This window comes from Leopardus geoffroyi, chromosome B2 (genome assembly GCF_018350155.1).
Source record: "Leopardus geoffroyi isolate Oge1 chromosome B2, O.geoffroyi_Oge1_pat1.0, whole genome shotgun sequence".
NCBI lineage: Eukaryota > Metazoa > Chordata > Mammalia > Carnivora > Felidae > Leopardus > Leopardus geoffroyi.
Window position 1 is genome coordinate 11,493,864 of NC_059332.1, and position 22,778 is coordinate 11,516,641.

General features: G+C 43.2%; 1 protein-coding gene across 11 annotated transcripts in view; it reads left to right on the forward strand.

Annotated features, from left to right (window-relative positions):
* Positions 1 to 22,778, forward strand: part of KIF13A (kinesin family member 13A) — a 216,539-nt gene that overhangs the window by 138,282 nt on the left and 55,479 nt on the right. For all 11 annotated transcript variants that reach the window (XM_045497283.1, XM_045497284.1, XM_045497285.1 and 8 more), the window contains 7 exons: positions 9,810 to 9,921; positions 10,306 to 10,518; positions 13,595 to 13,705; positions 15,038 to 15,172; positions 17,072 to 17,202; positions 21,338 to 21,424; positions 21,540 to 21,706. In XM_045497283.1, coding sequence (XP_045353239.1) covers positions 9,810 to 9,921; positions 10,306 to 10,518; positions 13,595 to 13,705; positions 15,038 to 15,172; positions 17,072 to 17,202; positions 21,338 to 21,424; positions 21,540 to 21,706 — 956 coding nt within the window. The remainder of the gene's footprint in view (positions 1 to 9,809; positions 9,922 to 10,305; positions 10,519 to 13,594; positions 13,706 to 15,037; positions 15,173 to 17,071; positions 17,203 to 21,337; positions 21,425 to 21,539; positions 21,707 to 22,778) is intronic.

Here is a 22,778-nt window from a genome sequence, read left to right on the forward strand (position 1 = left end):
CACTGCGGCCCAGTCCAGGGCTGTTTTCTTTTCCCCACATACCTCTCTGATCCCCCTGAGTAGGTGCATATGCCCCTAAAGTCCAGGCCAGGCCCAGGTCTCCAGCACGTGTCCTCCAGGCCCTCGCTCTGGTCATTGGTACATAGAGACCGTATGAATGGGACATCGTCTCTCCACTGGAAGGCTCCCTGGGGTCAGCACAGCTTAGAGATCTTCATGGAAATTGGCCCTCCATCCCTCACCTGCCATTCCAAAATCCAGAACGCTCTGAAAACCAAGTGCTTTTTTCTTTTCTTCACAGCTTGCTTGTTGGTGGAGCCTCACCTGAACTCCCATGAGGCTCTCTTAGTCTTTATCCTTATTTATAGTCTTTGTTTACTCATTTAGGGTGGCCATTCATACGTTTAGCTGTAGAAATGTAAATGTATTGTATTACGGGCTGCTGTCCCAGACCTACCCATGGTCATGTGTGATGTATGCACTATACGTCCTAAAATTCAAAAAATTCTGAATTTCCGCACACATGTGGCCCCAAGGATCTCAAAAAAGACATGCAGGCCTACACTTTTTGATCCATTTAGCCAGTATGTATTGAACGCTGACTGGGCATAAGAACACAGGGAAGAGGGGTGCCTGGGTGGCTCAGTTGGTTAAGCATCCAACTCTTGATCTCAGCTCAAGTCTTGATTTCAGGGTCGCGAGTTCAAGCCCCATGTTGGGCTCCATGTTAGGCATGATGCCTACTTTAAAAAAAAAAAAGAAAAAGAACACAGGAAAGGGTAGATGGGACCCTGGCCTTGGGAAGGTCAAGATCCAACGGGGAAGGAAGACGCTTGGAGGGATAGTCATAATATGTGCAATGGAAACCTATTGTACATAGGATAGGTCCTATCCTATCCATTGGATAGGTCCAATGGATAGTCCATTATGTGCAATGGAAACCTATCCAATGGAACTTCTTTGTTATAGAACCTCATGTGTGACATTTCTGTGCCTCAGTTTCCTCAGCTGTAAAACACAGATGAGGAAGCAGCCTGTGACTGGGCTTACTGTGAAGATTAAATTAGTTACTATTTGTAAAGTGCTTCTTGGAACAGTGCCTAGCATAGAGTAAGCACTGCGTAAGTGTGTACTAACAAGGAAAAAAAAATAAAAATAAAATAAATCCAAAGGGCTGCCTGATAGTTCCACAAATGGCTTTTTAAGCCTTAAAATCAGTGCCCTGTCGAGTGCTAAAATTAAAGCCATCTCTGACATGTTTCCTAAGCTTTCCCTCGGCCTCCTATTTGGGCTTCTTTCGATGGAACATTAGTAATCCTCTTACACAGACCTGTCAGGGACTTCACACAGATATTAGTGTTTCTTAATGGGCTATGGATTTCGGAGCCTCATCTCTCCGTAAGCTCTTAAGAGCTTTAAAGCACGCATTATTCCTTCCTTTGGTGAGCCGAAACACCTGTGTGGCAGCACCGCCGTGGCCTGTTCAGGGCGTGAGGGGAACAGGCCTGTAGACCATCCTCAGGGGACCGCCTGAACACTCAGTCTGCTGCTCTGCCTGTCCGTTGAGGCTGACATGAGGACGCCTGTCTCTGCCGCCGGAGCCCGGCGGGTTAGCTTCCCTAGGAGCTCTCTCAGATCACGGAACACCAGCTAATACCCCGGGGACTGACGCTGAAAACGGCTCCGTCTTCTTCTCAGCAATGGGCAGTTATTAAATGCAAGCAATGTTCATCTAACAAGTATCATTCCGGGTCTCCGTTCCACTTCAATTACCATGGCTGACAATAAAGTATATACTAAACATTTCCCCAAATGGGCTCTACTCAACATTTGTTCTAGGGATACTAATATATGTTACTCTTGGGGTTCTGTCAAATAATTTGTGTTATGATATAGTAAACTAGAAGTCTCGTATTTCTAATGTTTCACATGACCCAATCCTCCTTTTTTCCTTCTTGAGTACTTTCCGTGACTTTTAATCATTTCCTCTCGGAAATCTCGCTTAAGCGGATATTGCCTGTTTAACCAAACATGAACTTGTACCTGGGGAGAGTAAAAATGGCCTGCCTCAGTCCATTATTCAAAGGCTGCTGGGGCAGGGAGGTTGCTTATCTGTTTACCATTCATGCATTGCAGGGCCCAAGGATGTGGGAAGAAAGTCTGAATAAACATCTTTGCATCTACCGCGAGAACCCCACAAAGGACAGAGCAAAAATCTTCTTGGGATGCAGGAGCCACATGTTTTGGGGGCATGTGACATTGTGACTTCAGTGTTTCTCAAAGCGTGTTTTGCAAAATACTAGTTCCTCAAGTGGCTCTGGGAAGAAAAGGATCCTTGGGCAAATCGTTTGGAGAAAAGCTGCTTAAACAGCCTTCCTTTGGAGATTTCCCTGCTAACATGTCCAATAAATCCTTCAGTAATGAATCCCATATTAACTTTGACTTATTCCCTGAACTTATCTGATGACAGAATTCTAGGTATAACACAGATTAAAATCTCCAGAAAAGATATTCTAAAGAACTTGTTTTTGGATATGTTGGTGTATTTCACTACAGTGCTGGAAATGGAAAAGAGACAGGAGATGGGACTTGTTAGATGCAAATCACTGGCTTGGAATGACTTGTGCTGGCCACTGGAAACCAGTGGGGGGCGGAATGGGGCCTGTTCTGCAGGTACCACGGCTTTCTTTCCACTCCTGCCGTGGGATGGCATTGGCCTTTCCCCCATTTTGCCACACACACTCTTTGTGTTTCTCCTTTCCTGATACAAGTGGATACTTACTGGGGAAAAGTACTAACTCAAGTCCACTAACTTCATTATCTTCCAACTAATTCTTTAAAAGCCAAGGATTGCATTCTGCTGTAAGCAACAGCTGTCGTGATGACCAAATGATGGATTTCTTTTCCCCATGTACCAAGAAGTCCAGAGGCTTGTAGAGCACCTCAAAAATGCTATCAAGCACACAGCTCTACTAACCTTACTGTGTGTTCACCTTGTCCTCATGACCTCAAGATGGCTCTGCCATTCTAGGCATTGTATCCTTATCTGTGTTCCAAACAAGGGGATCAGGGGGGAAGGAAGGGCCAAGGACCACCAGCTTCTGGCTTATATCTACTAAATATATACCTTCTCTATCAAACAAAGCTTCCTTGGAAGACCACCCAGTCAGTATGGTCTCCCTATATCTCAGAGCTGGATTTCATGGCTTTCCAGAGCTACAGAGGACTCTGAAAAGTGGAGTTTTTAGCCCAGCATAATCTTCCCAGCAAAATCAGGGTTCTGTTAGCAAGTAAGAAGGGGAGAATGGATGTTGGGTCAATACCCACAGAGGGTACCAAAACCATGATTGAATTAGTCCTTTTTAGAAAGAGATCCGTGGTCTGTTCTTCAGTATCTTCTAGACTCAGTTTTACTCAGCAGATACTGACCGCTTTCTGTAAGCAAGGCACAGTAATTGTATGATGTAACAAGGTCTCTGCCCTCAAAGCAATCATAACCTTAAGTAGAAAGAGATAGAGAAATACAAATACAGTCAATTCTAGCAATGCTGAACTGCAATTATGACCTTAGAAAAATAGGTAAAATAATATAATATTTGAAATCCATCCTGGAGAGTACAGATAACTCCCATCACATCATATCCACCGTTAAGGGAAGGAATCCGGTGGTCACAGTTTCAAGGAAAACTATGCAGGTTGGAGGAAGGTGCAAAAAAGGAAAAAAAAAATACTTATGACCAGGTTTATCTCATTGATTGTATTCATTGGAGCTGCTTTTATTTTGTTTCTGATCCTCCTAAGTTTTATTTATTCATATTTTTTATGTTTATTTATTTATTTTGAGAAAGAGAGCACACACCTGTGTGCATGAGCTGGGGAGGGGGGCAGGTGGGGGGAGGTGGAGAGAGAGAGAGAGGGAGGGAGAGATGTAAGCTATCAGCATGAACCCCACGAGGGGCTCTATCCCACCAACCATGAGATCATGACCCCAACCGAAATCAAAAGTTGGTCACCCAACCAACTGAGCCACCCAGGCTCCCGTATTTACTTTCTTTTTAGTCTTAAATTCTCCATTGTTATAGATAGGTAGATTTTCACAATCTCCGTCTTAAAACATGGCTGTCTGTTCACAAATGTTATCCCCTAGCCTAATCCTTCTGTCCTCTCCAGTCAGTCTGTGTTTACTCTGTGCCTGCCACCCCAGCCCAAGAACTTCTGGAAAGGTTAAGAATTTCCTTACTGTCTCCACCTCCCGTAGGTTCAGGAAAGGAGCTGTGCTTTGGTAGAATTAGATTCCTGGAGCAGTTTTTTCAGCCTCTCAAATTTGCAAACAGCCCCACCCTGTTCAGGAAACCTGTGAGCGCCCATTTGACTCCAGCATGAGAAGGCAGTGCTAGCAGGATCCAGTAATTTGTGATTTTCTTATATTCTTAAGCTCCCTAGGAATTAAATTACTGTAAAAATACTTAAGCCCATTGTTCAGTTTTCACGCATTGAACTTTCACACTTTCAGAAGCCTGTGGATCATTGCTTCCAGGTCCAAGGTAGCAGTAGCACCCCCACCCTGTCACTGGGTGACCTGGTTACCCCTCACCCATCATGGAGCCCCCTTACCCTGCAATTCATTTCTTTTTGTTCCAAGGGGGCAGTGGGTCAAGACAGAGTCCTTGTTTAAAATATGTGCACACGATCAGGTAGAAGGCTTCTACTAATGATAACCTTCTCCAACTGGTTAAGTTACAGAGTACAGAGTAGAGTACACACAAGACGGAGTCATGTGATCATGTCCGCCCAGCCCCGCCCCTCCGCTGTGGCCGGTCACGTGCCCTACCTGCTGACGGTGCTCGTGCTCGGTGCTCTCAGCGCACACGCACGTGGTCCTGTAGACGTTGATGACATCGTGCTACCCTTCCCCGGTTTCTCTCAAAGCACTCGTGTGATTTTTTGTGTGCCCTTGTTTAGGAGTGCTCAGACCCTTCTTTTTTCACTCCTGACACTATCAAATTAGAAAGTAGGAGCAGTTGCCACAAGGCAGAGTTAGATTTTGTCTGGATGAAAAATACATAACTCCAAAATGTGTTTTCCTAGCAAGGGCCACTGTTCCCTTTAGAATTGCTAATATGGGCCTTGGAATCGCTGAGCTCTTTATAGTCTGTATGAATTGAAGTAATGTTTGCCGTGTTTAAGTCCTAAACACTGGTTCCGTTCAAAGAATTGTTTTCAACTGAAAATTTTATTTCAATAGTTGTGAAGTGTGAAAGATGCCCTATATGCTATATTAAAGCAGAAATTTGTTTTTGCCTTAAATTTCTGCTTTCTTCTATTTCATATATAGCACATGCCTTTCTTTTCTCAACTCCTTCCTTCTTACCTTCCTCCCTCCCTCACTCCCTTCCTTCCTCTTTTTTTCTCTCTTTTTAATTTTAGAGAGGGAGAGAGAGCACAGGAGAAGGGCAGAGAGAATGAGAGAAAATCTTTTTTTATTTTTATTGTTTAATGTTGATTTATTAATTGAGAGGAGAGAAGGAATGGGGGAGGGACAGAGAGAGAGAGAGAGGGAGAAGAGAGAGAATCCCAAGCAGGCTCTGTGCTGTAGCACACGGCTCAAACCCATGAACTGTGAATTCACGACCTGGGCCTAAATCAAGAGTTGGAAGCTCAACCTACTGAGCCACCCAGGCGCCCCTTTACTTAACTTTTTAAATTGAATTTTATTTCATCATGATAAGTATACTCTTGAACCCCCATCCCCCTGCCCCCTCCCCTCTGGTAGCCATCAGTTTGTTCTCTAGCCTTAAGAGTCTATTTCTTGATTTGTCTCTCTTTTTCCTTTGCTTGTTTTTTTTTTTTTTTTTAATTTTTAATGTTTATTTATTTTTGAGAGAGAGAGACACACATTGCAAGCAGGGGAGAGGCAGAGAGAGGGAGACACAGAATCCGAAGCAGGCTCCGGGCTCTGAGCTGTCAGCACAGAGCCTGACATGGGGCTCAAACCCACAAACTGCGGGATCATGACCTGAGTAGAAGTTGTACGCTTAACCGGCTGAGCCACCCGGGCACCCCTGCTTGTTTTGTTTCTTAAATTCCACATATGAGTGGGATCATATGGTATTTATCTTTCTCAGATTGACTTATTTTGCTTAGCATTATACTCTCTAGCTGTATCTGTGTTGTTGCAAATGACAAGATTTCATTCTTTTTATGGCTGAATAATATTCAGATACCACATCTTCTTTATCCACTCATTTACTGATGGACACTTGGGCTGTTTCTATAATTTGGCTTTTGTAGATAATGTTGCAGTAAACATAGGGGTGCATGTATCCCTTTGAATAGTATCCCTTTGAATTTTTTAAAGTTTATTTATTTATTTTGAGAGAGGTCACAGAGCATGGGATTGGGGGGCGGGGGGAGCAGCAGGCAGAGAGAAAGAGAGAATTCCAAGCAGGCCCCTGCACTGTCAGCTCAGAGCCCAACACGGGGCTCGAACCCATGAACTATGACCTTATGACCTGAGTCAAAACCAAAAGCCAGATGCTTAACTGACTGAGCCATGCAGGTACACCCTGTATTATTGTATTTTTAAGGTAAATATCCACTAGTGTGATTACTGGATCGTAGGGTAGTTCTATTTTTAATTTTTTGAGGTACCTCCATGCTCTTTACCACAGTGGCTGTATTAGTTTGCATTCTCACCAACAGTGCATGAAGGTTTCTTTTTCTCCACATCCTCACCAATTTGTTTCTTGTGTTGTTGACTTTAGCCATTCTGACAGATGTGAGGTGATATTTCATTGTAGTTGTTATTTGCATTTTCCTGATGGTGAATAATGTTGAACATCTTTTCATGTGTCGGTTGGCCATCTGTATGTCTTTGGAGAGATGTCGATTCATGTCTTCTGCCCATTTTTAATAGGATTATTTGTCTTTGGGTGTTGAGTCATATTAGTTCTTTATATTTTTGGGGTACTAACTCTTTATCGGATATGTCATTTGCAAATACCTTCTGAGATTCAGTAAGTTGTCTTTTAGTTTTATTGATTGTTTCCTTCTCTGTGTAAAAACTTTTTATTTTGATGTAGTCCCAGTAGTTTATTTTTGCCATGTTCTTTCTTAAAGTTGTTACCTTTGGGAGGAGTGATGCAGTGATTGAACTTGAATTTTTTTTTAAACAGCTATATTGAGAAATGATTCATATACACATACTTTGCCATTTAAAAATGTACAATTTAGTGGCTTTTTTATCAGAATGTATAACCATCATCATGATCGAATTTGAAAACATTTCCATCATCCCCAGAGAAACTTTGTGTCTAAGTCATTCCCCATTTACACCACCCCAGCCATGGGCAACCACTGTTTTCATCCCTATAGATTCGCCTATTCTGGGTATTTCTTTTTAAAAAAAATTTTTTTTAATGTTTATTTATTTTTCAGACAGAGAGAGACAGAGCATGAACATGGGAGGGGCAGAGAGAGAGGGAGACACAGAATCTGAAACAGGCTCCAGGGTCTGAGCGGTCAGCACAGAGCCTGACGCGGGGCTCGAACTCACGGACTGAGAGATCATGACCTGAGCCGAAGTCGGCCACTTAACCGACCAAGCCACCCAGGCGCCCCATCTGGGTATTTCATAATAATGGAATCATTATGTGGCTGTATTAGTTTCCCAATGTTATCATAGAAGATTACTACAAACTGGGTAATTTGTACAACAACAGAAATTTGTTTTGTTACAATTCTGGAGGCCAGAAGTGCAAAATCAGGGGATTGGCAGAGCTAGTTCCTTCTTGGGGCTCAGAGGGAAAATCTGTTGCATGCTTCTGTCCTACCACCTTCTAGTGGTGGCTGGCTCTCCTTGACCTTCCTTGGCTTGTAGATGCATCTCTTCCATCTCTCCTCTGTTCTCACATGGCCTGCTCTCCTGTTGCCTGTGTGTCTTCACAGCCGTCTTAGAAGGGTACCAGGCATTGGACTACAGCCGTCTTTAAGTCAGTATCATCTCCTCTTAACTAATCACATCTGCAAAAACCCTATTTCCAAATGAGATTACATGTCAGGTTCTGGTGAACGTGAATTTGGGGTACTCAGTATTCAACCCAGGACATTGGCCTTTGGTGTTTGGCTTCTTTCACTTATCATAACTTTTCAAGCTTCATCCATGTTGTAGCTTCTGTCAGAATCCTCTCTTATGGCTGAATAATATAGTCCACTGTGAGGACATACCACACTTCAGTCATCATTTGGTGGACAGACATGTGGGTGGTTTCTACATTGTGGCTCTTGCGAATAATGCCGCTGTGAACACTCTTGTACGAGTTTTTGTATGGACATGTGTTTTCTTTTCTTTTGGGGGTGGATTTAACTTTTGAATCTGTCAATTATAATGTATGTATTTATGTCACTTTGCAGGAACGGCTATTATTAAAATTCTGGCTCGTGTTCTGCCTCTTGAGTTTGCGTTGTATTTCAGTGACTTTCAAGTGACTCACCTTTGAGCAATTATGTTTTGTGAGAGATATGCTTTGTTTCAACTCATTTAATGGAAGTCTCTTGTTAACATTAGAAAGCTATCTAGTCCTTCATGCTAAACTCTGGTCACTTGCTGAATTGTGCTCTTTTTTGTTTTTATAAATAGGTCATAGCATTTAATTTTTTAACCATTCACAAAGCATTTTCTCTTTGTGATATCATGTAAGCTTCCCTGCACTCCTGGGAGATCTCCTGAGGAGTTCTCTCTTTTCTGGCTGCTAAACTTGGGATTTCCTTTTAAAAGCGTACTTGGTACTTAACTGTGACACAGTAGGATGTTCTTCATCCCTCAAGTCCGCAAATCTGTTGTTTTTGTGGTGATCTTTTCTCCAGGTTCAGAGAACATGTGTTAGCGTCCAGGGAATGCTCAGGGGACTACTCCAGCCTGCACCAGAGTCCCCTGGAGGGCTGGTTAAAGCAGAGTGCTGGGTCCCACCACGAGTGTCTATAGGTCTGGGATGGGGTGGGGCCTGAGAACGTGCATTTGTAACAAGGTCCTAAGTCATGCTGGTGCTTTTGGTCCCAGCACCATGATATGAGCCTATACAGTTAAATATATGTACCATCTTGGGTATTGTTCATCCAGGGCCTCTCAAAATTTAGCATGCCTGTGAATCACCTGGAAATGCCTTTCGCTGGTTCTGACTCAGTAGGCCCGGGGAGGCTTCCAAGAGCCTTTGTTTCTAACCAGCTCTTGGGGGACGCCAGTGCTGCTCTCTGTAGCAGGTGTTGAAAGAGTAGCCATATGCTGTCCTCTGCTTGGGTGGGTCATTGTTCTGTACAGCTGTAAAAACTCCACACTGAAGTAAACTTGCCAGCTATAACAGATGAACGGCATCTACCCTGTAACATGTAGGGAAAGGTTCTCTTCAAGTTATGTGCTTATTACGGAAAACAAAATGAGAGCCCGAATGGTCCGAATTCTACCCAAAGAGTAAAATGGTTCAGACTTTCAACATAATATTTGGAGTAAATTAAAATTCCCTAGAATGATCGCTTAAATGTATGCTCCCAGGTTCTGAAATGTCTGTCTCACAGGCCCTGTGATTGAACAGAATCGATTCTTACAGGGATTCTGAATTCATTCTTTTTAATTAGTGGAGTACTTTCTGTTTTTCTTTTTCTTAGCTTCTTGACAAATTAATGTAAACTTGGTTATATCAACTTTAGGGCCTTGCTGTTCTGCATACTTTATCCCTAATGCCTGGAACGATTATTGTTTTATGCAAACAACATAACCATAAAGCCAATTTCTAAATGTTTTTTTCTTTTGGCAGATCCCTTACAACCTTGGGGCTGGTTATATCCTCGCTGGCTGACCAGGCAGCTGGCAAGGGTAAAAACAAATTTGTGCCTTATCGAGATTCAGTGCTCACTTGGCTTCTTAAGGTAATTCATTGTTCTAGTGTGTTCCTTTCCAACTAAAACCTGGCTGTTTCAGAGGAGGCAGCTGAAAGGTGTGTGCAGAGCTAACCAGATACAGCACAACCCCCCACCAATACTGTTATTCCAAATTCCTAGGAATGCAGAATGAAAACTCATTCCTGTTGCCTCTTTTGCCCCCATGATAACGCTATTCATCAGGCATTGTTCGTTGTTGTGACTATAGAGAAACCACACCTCATCATAAAATGACTCATGAAATACGGTTCCATTTCCACAACACATTTTCTTCACAGAGAATGTCGTATATGCATGTCTTCAGCTTCCATCATACATGTTGTGCACAGAATGGGGATCATTTCCTAAGAGGCTACTGGAAATATTTTGCAGGATAACTTGGGGGGCAACAGCCAGACCTCTATGATAGCCACCATTAGCCCAGCGGCAGACAACTATGAGGAGACCCTCTCCACCCTGCGATACGCGGATAGAGCCAAAAGGATCGTTAACCACGCCATTGTGAACGAGGACCCCAATGCCAAAGTCATCCGGGAGCTGCGGGAGGAGGTAGAGAAACTGAAGGAGCAGCTCTCGCAGGCTGAGGTAAGATCAGCCTGGTGCTCCCTGTTTTTGAGATCCCCTGGCGTGTCGTATCTGAGTCGGGGAGGATGTGGTCTACTGAAGTTTTAGGTCATCTCCGTGCGTTCGGCATTTCTGACTGACATCTTCTGTATGCTAAGCATATAGCCATCTGTCCTAGGAACTTAACCTCCAGTCTACTAAAAGTGAGTTGTTGCTACTGCCTAATTGTTTGCCTTGGTAGATCAGTTGGCCCTTGGGCACTGATCTTGTCCAGTGCGAAATCCTAAGAACCAAATGGATTGTTTTTATTAACATTGTACACTCTGTGCCCATAGGGCCTTGCGGTTTTCAGAGAAATTAGTTCTGTGTCCTCTCTTCCTTAAGTCAGGGAAGGCAGCATGATGGAAGAGAAACATTAGGAAGAGAACTCAGAAATCTTTTATTTTGCTTCATGTATATCAGCTCCTGGCAGGAAACAAAATCGGTCATTTCTCATTGTTACCACCTTTCCTTGGCTTTACCCAGCTTTAATAATCACACCCTCTTCTAAGTAGCTATTGCTTTTTGCAAGTTACTGGGTGAGGCATCCGGCTCATTTGAAATAGGTAATAGGACTGAAATGAAGGCCGAGCAAGTGCCTTAGTGTAAGTCACGTGCTTCCCCCTGCCTCACTTGGGTGTGGACCTAGGGCTGCTGAGTTCACATTCCTTCATACCACTCCCTCCTGACCCCTCCCTTCTGGGAGAGTAGTAAACGAGGGGGGGGCGGGGTGGAGGGTAATACTATTATTTTTTGAGCACTTGTGTACCAGGCCCTGTTGAAATGCTTTTTGTCTATCAGCTTCTCTAGTCAAAAAGATAATCAATAGGAGATTGAGGCAGACAGAAAGGGAGTCACAGCCCGCGATCTGAACTTCCCATTCGTTGGTGATCATGGAGTTGCACTGACAAGGCATTGTCTTCTTCCAGCTTGGGCTTCTGAAGTGCAGGAAGCCTTGTTTTATTCCTGGTTTTCATCCCTAACCCCTAGTGCAACACTGATACTGGAGAGCGCTTAGCACAATGCTGGTGCATCGTAAGTGCTCAAGAAATGTTGCTACCTCCTGTTATTATCATGATTATAAGCATTCAGTGCATCAAACATACTTTTTCATTGATGCCAAGAAGGTAGCAAAACACCTGGAAAATAAAACACTGTGGGGGGCCTGGGTGGTTCATTCGGTTGAGCGTCTGACCTCAGGTCATGATCTCACGGTTTGTGAGTTCGAGTCCCGCGTTGGACTCTGTGCTGACAGCTCAGAGCCCACTTCGGATCCTCTGTCCCCCTCTCTTTGTTCCTCCCCTTCTTGTTCCCTCTCTCAAAAACAAATAAAACATTTAAAAAAACAAATTAAGGGTGCCCGGGTAGCTCAGTCGGTTAAGGGCCTGCCTTCGGCTCGGGTCATGAATCTCTTGGTTCGTGACTTCGAGCCCCCACATTGGGCTCTCTGCTGTCAGCGCACAGCCTGCTTCAGATCCTCTGTCCCTGTCTCTCTCTGCCCCTCCCCCACTCACTCACAGACTCCCTCCCTCTGTCTCTCTTAAAAGAATAAATAAACTTAAATAAAAAAATATCAATAAACTTTGAAGAGCCATGATCCTAGGAGGAAAATGTAATGGTTCTGCAGTCAGTACATACGTGGATGAGCTCCTTCTTTCCTCTTGTCTCTGAACCTGCTTTTCTGCCATGACCATGTAATCCAGGCCAGATGGGAGAATGATGCCTGGCCAAAGAAAACAGAAGAGGAGCCACAGCGGGTTCACCTAGGGTTTTCATGGGTGTCCCCTTATACCCAGCACTGAGTGTCCCTCGCAGACTCTGTTCCCGCTGTGACCTCGGTACCTCAGGGAGAGTCCCACTGTGGCCTCTTGTCCAAGTCTGCCGTCTTTCTTGTTCATGGGCTTACACTTTGTGGAGGCTCATGTTACGATAGGGGGTCAAAGCATGCCATTGCCAAGTAAAGCCCCCTAAGTAAAAGCTTAGCTTAAAAAAGCTTTATATATATATACATCTGTATTTAGACCCCTTAGTGATTCTCACTCCGCAGACTCAGAGAAATTCCTACCCTTTTACCCGGATGTCTTGCTTCCAAGGGAGTAATGAATACACAAGGTTTTTATCACCATCCATTAAAAAAATTTTTTTTTCATGTTTATTTTTGAGAGAGAGACAGAGCACTGCAGGGGAGGGGCAGAGAGAGAGGGAGACACAGAATGCAAAGCAGACTCCAGGCTCTGAGCTGTCAGCACAGAGCCTGACGTAGGGCTTGAATCCACGAACTGCGAGATTATGACCTGAGTCGACGCTTAACTGACTAAGCCACCCAGGCGCCCCAGAAAAGGAGTTTTAAATGATCCAGAGTCCAATTTTAAAATAAATGAGAAGAGGGGCGCCTGGGTGGCCCAGTCAGTTAAGTGTCCGACTTCGGCTCAGGTCATGATCTCGCGGTCCGTGAGTTCGAGCCCCGCGTCGGGCTCTGCGCTGACAGCTCAGAGCCTGGAGCCTGTTTCAGATTCTGTGTCTCCCTCTCTCTGACCCTCCCCTGTTCATGCTCTGTCTCCCCTGTCTCAAAAATAAAATAAAAACGCTAAAAATTTTAAAATAAAATAAAAGAGAAGAATCTTCACTTTTCCTGGTAGGTTATCACTGGGATGTGTTTATTGATGATGTGTGTTGATCTCTGTCTTGCTGGGAAAAAAAAAAAAAGGTAACAGTGCTTAAGTTACCTTTGTTACAACGTTTCTGTTTTGAAGACAAACTTTAGCATCTTTTAGGTCTTTAAATGTGAAATTTAAGTACAATGGATAAAATTACTCTGTAGTGATTTGTATCAGTTTAATTCAGGGCACTGGTATTCCTTTTCCCCTCTAAAGAGTAGCAGCCATTTATTCTTACATTTCTTTTTATTAATAAAGATGTACAAGTCCACCCTGACAGTGTATGACTTAATTGCTTGCAACAGACTGTAGATAGCCACTTCAGAAGCACAGTAAAGGATTGTTTTATGAATAATGGTGGGAAAAAATAGAAAATCAGATATCTCTGGTTTCATTTTAAGGCTATGAAGGCCCCTGAACTAAAAGAGAAGCTTGAAGAATCTGAAAAGCTGATCAAAGAACTAACAGTGACTTGGGAAGAGAAGCTGAGGAAAACAGAAGAAATCGCACAGGTAGCCCGATAATTTAGGCCTAAAATCTTGTGATTCTTTTTCATTTCCCATCTTTTCTGCGTAGCCACTCAGCATCCTCCCAAAGCCATTCAAGGACCTCTTTCTGCTCACCAAGACTGCAGAGATCACTTTTAGAGCCTGTAACTTCGTTGTCCTTTATCAACTACCATTTATTTGCTAGGAGCACTGAGCTGGAACAGGCATGGTCTACAGGAAACACTGTTAATGTTTCCTGCTTTTCTATGTTGTGATTTTACATCGCCCGGCAAAGTGTGCTACCTGACTGGCCGAGAATTTATAACCTATCACTCATCATGGTCTTTTCCCCAGTGTATTTGATTTTAGGGGCTTGTAAGAAAATGTTGTATGAACTTTACTTGGGAAACGATATGAAGCAAGGACTAATTGTGCACTTGTGTGTGAGTGGGTGTGTTTTATGAATCTGCACTATACATTTTGTGAACATTTTAATCTCACTGACTGCTTGGAAATATTGGCCCATCCCACTCAGGTAGCTTGAAAGCAGTAACTGGGACCTAGTCAAGCCTTTTGCTTATATGTTTCTCGTAGGTGTTATGCTCACACAGACCCGTGCTCACGTACCCCACACACGTACTGCTGACTTCCTGTCTCTCATCCGTTGCTTCGTACTTCTTCGCGGCACTTTATCATCCCTGGAAATTCTGTTTTGCTTGTCTGTTTTTTTTTTTTTTTTTTGTTTCTTGTTTTTTTTCTTTTATGGTCTGTCTCTTTCTACTAGAATGTAAGTTTTCACAAAAGGGACTTTGTTTTGCTTGCTGTTGTAGATACGTACTTCCTGCCCCCATCTCCCATGACTTTCCCATGTTTACTAGGGTTATTATCACCTGAAATCAGGCAATATGCCCAGTCTTTCCTGTGCCCTTACAACGCCTTGCTCTTACCTTACTTCTCCTCCATTTCCTCCTGTGGAATTCTTATACTTCAAGAGACATCGCAAGTATATTCTTTTCCCGAAGCCTTTCCTGGTCTCTGAATACATCATGGGCTCCTTCCTTGGAAGCCCCATAGTACCTTGTTCCTCTCCAGTGACACAGGGCTCTTCTCCTCTGATTTAGGTACGTGGTCTTGTCCCCTCGACTGGACTATAAACCCCTTAAATGGAAGATGGTATCTGGTTCACTCTTAGCACCCTTTTAACACGGACACAAGACGTCACACATTTTAGAGACTCCCTAAACTTGGTTGTGATGTGTGATTTCATTGGCATTGTCCCCAGAAAGAGTGACTTAAACTTTCCATGGATACATACAACAAATAGAGTCCCCTGTGTTTGTCTGTTTTTGTGCCCAGGAGAGACAACGACAGCTTGAAAGTATGGGGATTTCCCTGGAGACATCGGGTATCAAGGTGGGAGATGATAAGTGCTACTTAGTCAACCTGAACGCGGACCCTGCTCTTAACGAGCTTCTGGTTTATTATTTAAAGGTAAGAGAGTATATAAATAGATGGTTGCAATCCTGATGCATTCACATATCACTCCCATTGGAATCTGGGAGCCTGTACCCATGATTTGGCTTTTTGAACGTTTTATGTATTTTTGAGAGACAAAGCACAAGCAGGGGAGGGGCAGAGAGAGAGAGAGAGAGAGAGGGAGACACAGAATCCGAAGCAGGCTCCGGGCTCCGAGCTGTCAGCACAGAGCCCCACGTGGAGCTCTGACCCACGAACCGTGCAATCATGACCCGAGAAGAAGTTGGATGCTTAACCAGCTGAGCCACCCAGGTGCCCCTGGTTTTGCTTTTTGTATCCAGCTTAGCCCTCACTGATAGAGGAGGGATAGTGCAGTCAGGTTACCATTGAGAGTGAAAACCTCCCCTCTGGCAACCATCGGTTTGTTCTCTATATTTATGGGTCTGCTTCTCCTTTTTCTTTGTTTGCTTGTTTGTTTGTTTGTTTGTTTGTTTGTTTAGATTCCACATAAAGCAAAATCATATGGTGTTTATCTTTCTCTGTCAGACCACACTTTTGGAAATGCTGGTTTATTTTGTTAAAGTGAAAAATGAGACATCTGTTTGAAATAGGGTACCTGATAGGGCACTGATATGGGGTACCCCAAAAGACATAGGGCCTTTTTAATATGCACACACACACACACACACACACACACACACAATTCCTGAGTTATGATAGTATATAAATGTATGTGGCAGTACGTAACTCTCAAGGATTAGAGACCTGGAGACTTGAAGGCAGCTTATGTAACTGTCCACATACCGAAACCTCTAAATGAAGAGCTATTACCCACTTGCAAAAAGTTAAATAAGTGCCTTGTTAAGGATTCTGATCTGCCTAGTTAATATAAAAAATGCGATGGAAAATAAGCTAGAATTGAGGAAAGGAGCCTCAGTTTTCCCTCATCCTTTCTATTTTACTTTTCCCAGAGACCTAAATATGGGGCAAATGGCCCCTGACTTATTAAGCCCACTAATGGACTCAAGATCTGTTTGTTTAGAACATGACTAAGGCGTAAGGAATTGTGTCCAAAATCCTAATTTCGAAAGACCAAGCTTTCTGTTGAATAGGGAAATATTACTATCATGGTGACTCAGTGATTTTTAGAGCCACGAAAGAAACAAAGGGACGAGCAGTGGACCGCCTCCCCAGGAGTCAGAGTCCTCCTGTGTCTGGGGTTTGAGGTACTTGAAGTCCTGCTCATCTGCATTCTATAGCCCACAGGCTTCCACACTCTATGTAGGATTGGTATTCACTCAACTACTGGGGCGCCTGGGCGGCTCAGTTGGTTGAGCATCCAACTCTTGATTTCGGCTCAGGTCGTGATCCCAGGATCGTGGGATTGAGCCCTGGGTGGGGCTCTGCACTGAGCATGGAGCTTGCTTGAGATTTCCCCTCTCTCTCTCTTTCTCTCCCCCCCTCCTCGCCCCTCCCCTGCTTATGTGCTCAAACTCTCTCTCTCTCTCTCTCTCTCTCAAATTAAAAACATAGGGGCACCTGGGTAGCTCAGTTGGTTAAGTGTCTGACTCTTGATTTTGGCTTAGGTTATGATCTCACGGTTCATGAGTTAGAGCCCCCGCATCAGGCTCTATGTTGACAGTGCAGAGCCTGCTTGGGATTCTCTCTCTCTCCCTCCCTCTCTCTCTGCCCCTCCCCTGCTCGTTCTCTCTCTGTCTCACTCTCTCTGTTTCAAAAATAAATAAATAAGTACAAATGTCATGGAAGATTTGACTTAGAGCGCCCCAAATATCTTGTATCTGATTCATTTAATATTGTCATTCTGTTGGGTTATTCAAATTGATTGTGATAAAAATTTTTGTTGAGTTACTTGTAAGTATAGATGTTTTCCTTTCTTTCATGATCTGTTACTAGGACCATACCAGGGTGGGTGCAGACACGTCCCAGGACATCCAGCTCTTTGGCATAGGAATACAGCCGGAGCACTGTGAGATCGACATCGCATCCGATGGTGATGTTACTCTCACTCCAAAAGAAAATTCAAGGTAGGAAAAGTAAATGGCTCCTTCACATGCCGATGAGCCTGGTTTTCAGAAACCCCATTCTGTCTGTTTGCTCACTTATTTCAAAGTTAAGACTTCAGTGGGTTCTTTTGCCTCGAGCAGCGTGTGATTCCTTAGGTGTATCATCTTCAGTGGGAGCTTATCTGCAGGAGTCTCGTGGCCTGGCTGAGGGGACGCAAATTGCTGCAAAGACATTTTGTATTTGCTTCTTAACAAATTCCCAGGCATGTGTCCAACTAGAAATTACTTTTTAATGCTAATTTCTTGGCTGGGTACACTACCAACCCAGGCAATTTCCATAACTTTTCTTTATATTATTGTAATAAGAACATAGTATAAGTCAAAGTAATGTTTATACATGTGTTCAGAAGTGAGTGTGTATGTTCTCACTCTCTCAAAAATAAATAAACATTTAAAAAAAAGTGGGGGTGCCTGGGTGGCTCAGTGGGTTAAACGTCCGACTTTAGCTCAGGTCATGATCTCGCAGTCTGTGGGTTCAAGCCCCGCATCGGGCTCTGCGCTGACAGCTCGGAGCCTGGAGCCTGCTTCAGATTCCGTGTCTCCCTCTCTCTCTGCCCCTCTCCTACTTGCTCTCTCTCTCTCTCTCTCTCTCTCTGTCTCTCTCTCTCAAAAACAAATAAACATTAAAAAAAAAAAAAGGAGTGTATGTGTGTGTATGTGTGTGTGTGCACCTATATAAGGGTCCCTTAAATATATAAATGATCATGAAAGTTAGCAATAAATAAGAAAGACAAAGCTTATTATATTCCTCTCTCATTTGCTTCGGAACTGTTTTTAGTTTCATTCTAGAACAACACTGCCCAATACAACTTTCTGAGATGATGGGAAGGTTCTATATCTGCTAAGACCATTCTCGTGCACTTGTGTATCAAAATATGGACAATGAAAATGAGGAACTGAAAATTAAATTATAATTCAGAGCTTAAAACAATAAAGGACACTGAGTGACAAGTTTCAATTTGTCATACTGCCATTAAATATTAGATTATAGATACATAGGTCTGGGTATCCATCCATCTATATACCTAGATATATTAGGTTACTTAGATATCTTAATAAACTGGGCAGGTATTTTCCTTATAAACTGACTAATGTTTTTTAGGTAGAAGAGGTAAGTATTCTATTAAAAATTTTCCCCCAAGACAACTTTTCATCATCCTTCTGGCAAGAATATGTGTATACGTATAGATGTATAGATAGATAGGTAGATAGATAGATAGATGGATGGATAGATACAGATACACACACACACACACACACACACACACACACACACGTATTCTAGTCTCATTTTCCACTTTTCTCAAATGAATAGTCCATAATTCCAAATAGATGGACACAGACCTTTGAAGCTTGAGTTAGCATCGAGTCATTTTCATTGGCAAGAATAAAGGGAGCATGTTAGTGTAAAATATGCACACTCAGGGGCGCCTGAGTCAGGTGGCTCAGTCAGTTGAGCATCTGACTCTTGTTCTTGGCTCAGGTCATGATCTCGCGATTTGTGGGATCAAGCCCTGCGTCAGGCTCTGTGCTGTGAGTGTGGAGCCTGTTGGGATTCTCTCTCTGCCCCTCCTCATACTCTCTCTCTCAAAAGATAATAAAAATATATACACACCAAAGTTTTATCTTGTTTGTGCATGACAAATTAAAAACATATGAGATGGTCTTTCCAGGGTATTTTTATCAGTAAAAATTTAGCCCCTGTACTTGAAATATTACTGCAAAGAGAGGATTATTTTCCTCTGTGAGTTCTCCTTATTCTGTGACTCTTGAGCTAGAGCGTCCGGTCAAGATTAAGAGCTAGATAATGAGATTGTATGAGAAAACTAATTTATTGAAAAATTAAAACTAAGAATAATATTCATTTTTTTCTCCATCAAACTTCACCTGACAGTTCTTTAGCAAATTAAACTTTAATTAATTAATATCCTCATAATTTTTTTCTTAAATACCAGCAAAATCTTTCTCTTTTTTTTGTAATGTTTCTTTTTTGAGAGAGAGCCCACACACAAGCAGGGGAAGGGCACAGAGAGGCAGGGGTCAGAGGATCTGAAGCGAACTCTGTACTGACAGCACAGAGCCTGATGCAGGGCTCAAACTCAGAAACCATGAGATCATGACCTGAGCTGAAGTCAGACTCTCAACCAACTGAGCCACCCAGGTGCCCCCAAATCTTTCTTTTTCATTTAAAGTTTATTTATTTATTTGAGAGAGGCAGAGGCAGCATGAGTGGGGTAGGGGCAGGGAGAGAGAGAGAATCCCAAGCAGGCTCCACACTGACAGCCCAGAGACCGACGTGGGGCTTGAACTCATGAAACCATGACGTTATGACCTGAGCTGAAACCAAGAGTTGGACTCTTAATCTACTGAGCCATGCATGCACTGCCACAAAATCTCTTTTCTAAATGAAGGAAACATGCATAAGAACATTAGGGGTGCCTGGATAGCTCAGTAGGTTAAGCATCCGACTCTTGATCTTGGCTCAGGCCATGATCTCAGGGTTCTTGAGATCAAGCCCTGAGGGGCTCTGGGCTGACAGCCCAGACCCTGGTTGGGATCCTCTCTCTCTCTCTCTCTCTCTCTCAAAATAAATAAATAAACATTAAAAAAAATTATCTGCACTAAAAATTCTGGACGACTTTTCATCTCCCCCTAAAAAAAGTCACAGTGGCAAGGCTTTAACTATGTTAAAAATCAGTTGATGAGATCTTCCGATCGGCAGGAAATCCTATGAAATCTGTTACAGTGAGTCATTCACAGCCCCTTGTACCCTGTAAGCTGTAGCATAGCTGTGAGGTGAGGAAACCTGTGCCCTTGGGAGACCAGCTCCAGATGTCTTCTGGGCAGAGTTGCAGCTATAGGGTTTGAGACGAATCCCAGATGCACAGGCCAGCACAAAGCCAGAGACACAGTGCAGTATAACAGACTCGGAGTCCTTTCCCCCATCTCTGGCTATTTGTCTTATTTTTACAGTTTGTTTGGTAGCTATTTAGGATGTAAGCCTGGTGTTCTTTTGTGTTTTCCCCAAGTTTCTATTATGGAAAACTTCAAACATATAAAGTAGAAAGAAGAGTATGGTGAACCCCCTGTATATCCATCATCCAGCTTCAAAAATGAGCATCTCGCAGACAGTTTTGCTTTTATTTCTATACCCTCCACATCTCCCCCTCCTTTAAAGAAAATTCCCGATAGTATAACTTTTTATCCATGAATGTCTCAGCTTGTATTTCTAAACAAGTGTTCGTGAACATCGCTTAAGTTCCATCACACCTAAAATAATTAACAATAATTCCTTATTAACCTTCATATATTGAGTCAGTGTTCACATCTCCCCAAAGGTATCAGAAATGTTCCTTTTCATTTGTTTCTTGAAATCAGGATCAAATAAGATTCAACCGTTGTCATTGGCTGTTTGTCTCTTTTAGCCTCCAGGTTCCTCCTCCCTCTGTCCCCACCCCCTTTTCCTTGCATTTTAGTTGTTGAAGATGCTTGGTTGTTTTCTGTAGTCAGCATTTTGCTCGTTGTGTCCCATGGCATCATTTAGCATCTTCCACCACCTTCTGTATTTCCTAAATTGGTATTTTGATATAACAGCTTGATCAGATTCAACTCAAATTTGGACAAGAAAATTCCATAGGCATTCTCGTGTATGTTTCCATCAGGAGCACATCATGCCAAGTTGAGGGATGTTGGCTGCCCTTGATCATCGTGTTTTGTTCTTTTCTTTCTTTCTTTCTTTCTTTTATGTTTATTTGTTGAGAGAGAAGGGGCAGAGGGGCAGAGAGAGGGGGACAGAGGACGTGAAGCAGGCTCCGCACTCTCAGTGTAGAGCCCATCATAGGGCTCGAACTCACAAACCATGGGATCATGACCTGAGTCAAAGTTCAACACTTAACCCACTGAGCCACTCAAGTGCCTCAGATCATCACTGCGTTCTGATCACATGTTTTGAGGGTGGTTGCAATTCTATTACTCCTTCTTTTGGTATTAGCAGAATATGTCTGTTGAGAGAAACTTTTCCATCTCTCATGGGCTGCTGGGTCTGGGCTCTGTGCTCTTTCCCACTGAACTGACATATTCCCTTCTCTTCTTTCAGGTCCTGTGTAAATGGCACCCTTGTGTGCAGCACTACCCAGCTGTGGCACGGTGATAGAATCCTGTGGGGAAATAACCACTTTTTTAGGTAACCTCTTTGGGTTCCCTAATATTTTCACTTTTTTTTTTTTTTTTTTTTTTTTTTTTACTGTTACCTGAGTATAAAACAAGTCAATTTTCTCTAATGGTGGAAAACCCCACAGAATTAACTTACCTAAGAGGAAACGGCGAGACTGGTTGAAAGACTTTGAAAAGGAAACCGGCCCGCCAGAGCATGACCTGGACGCAGCCAGTGAAGCTTCCTCGGAACCAGACTATAACTATGAATTTGCACAGATGGAGGTTATCATGAAAACACTGAACAGCAATGGTAAGACCTTCCCTCCGATTCCTCCGTCTTGGGCAGCTCCTATCCCTTGAGGGATGTGCTTGCATAAAGTATCACTCTGAAACTTAGATACATAAAATTGCTAATTTCTTACAGAGGCCCCTGGAGAGGGGCTCATGAAACATCCCATGGCCTGATCTGCTCCCTCAAGTGTAACCAAGGAGTGGGTAGTCCCTTTTTTGAGCCCCTTGTTTCCAAGCCAGTTGTGGTAACATTTCCAAGGTCATAGAGTCCGGAAGGACTATGGTGGCATTCCTTTTCAAATTCCCCTTACTGGGCTTGTCATTTCTGAATCTTTCAGAGCACAGAAATCCCCAGCAGGGCATGAACCCAGGAATTTCCAATGGAACGTAATGGGTAAATAAAAGTCATGATATTTTGCTGTAAATCCAGTTGGAAATTATACCATCAAAGAGGCTTACATAGCAAGCCCGGGTAGCTTTTACAAAAATGATAGCCACGGGCTTTATAGGCTCTTTGCTTGACCTGCACACTGGCTTGTCTCAGACCTTTAAGGAAGAGATTTCCTTAAAGCATCATTTCTAGATCCCTTGATCCAGAAAGTTTTTAATGTTTGTTTTAAAATTCTTCTCTGTATCTAAAAGCAAATCCTTTACCTCTTCATAAACACTTAACGTGCATTCAGTAAAATCCATATCACATTCTGTCTTGATGGCTGTTTTATAAATGTGCCCCTTCATTTTCCATCTCTCGGTCTTCTCATCTCCAGGCTTGTGCCTGGAAACTAGAAACAGGACAGCAAAGTTCCTCTGTTACCAGGTACAAGGCAGCATTTCTCGGACCAGAACTGTGTGACGAGAAGTATAGCTGAGGCTACATTCAGGAGCCCCTGAGATGAGAAAGTCCGATCTCGCTGTCCCATTCAGCTGTTCTTTGAGTACCTAAGGATCATCCCCAACTTGAACCAGGGAGGACCTCCAGGAGCCTCTGCCGGCCGTGGTGCAGGGAGAGCATTATGTTTTCTCAGTCGGGCTCTCCCTTGAAAATGTTGACTTTTGCCCTCTATCTTTGAACCAGCCTATCTAGAAGAATG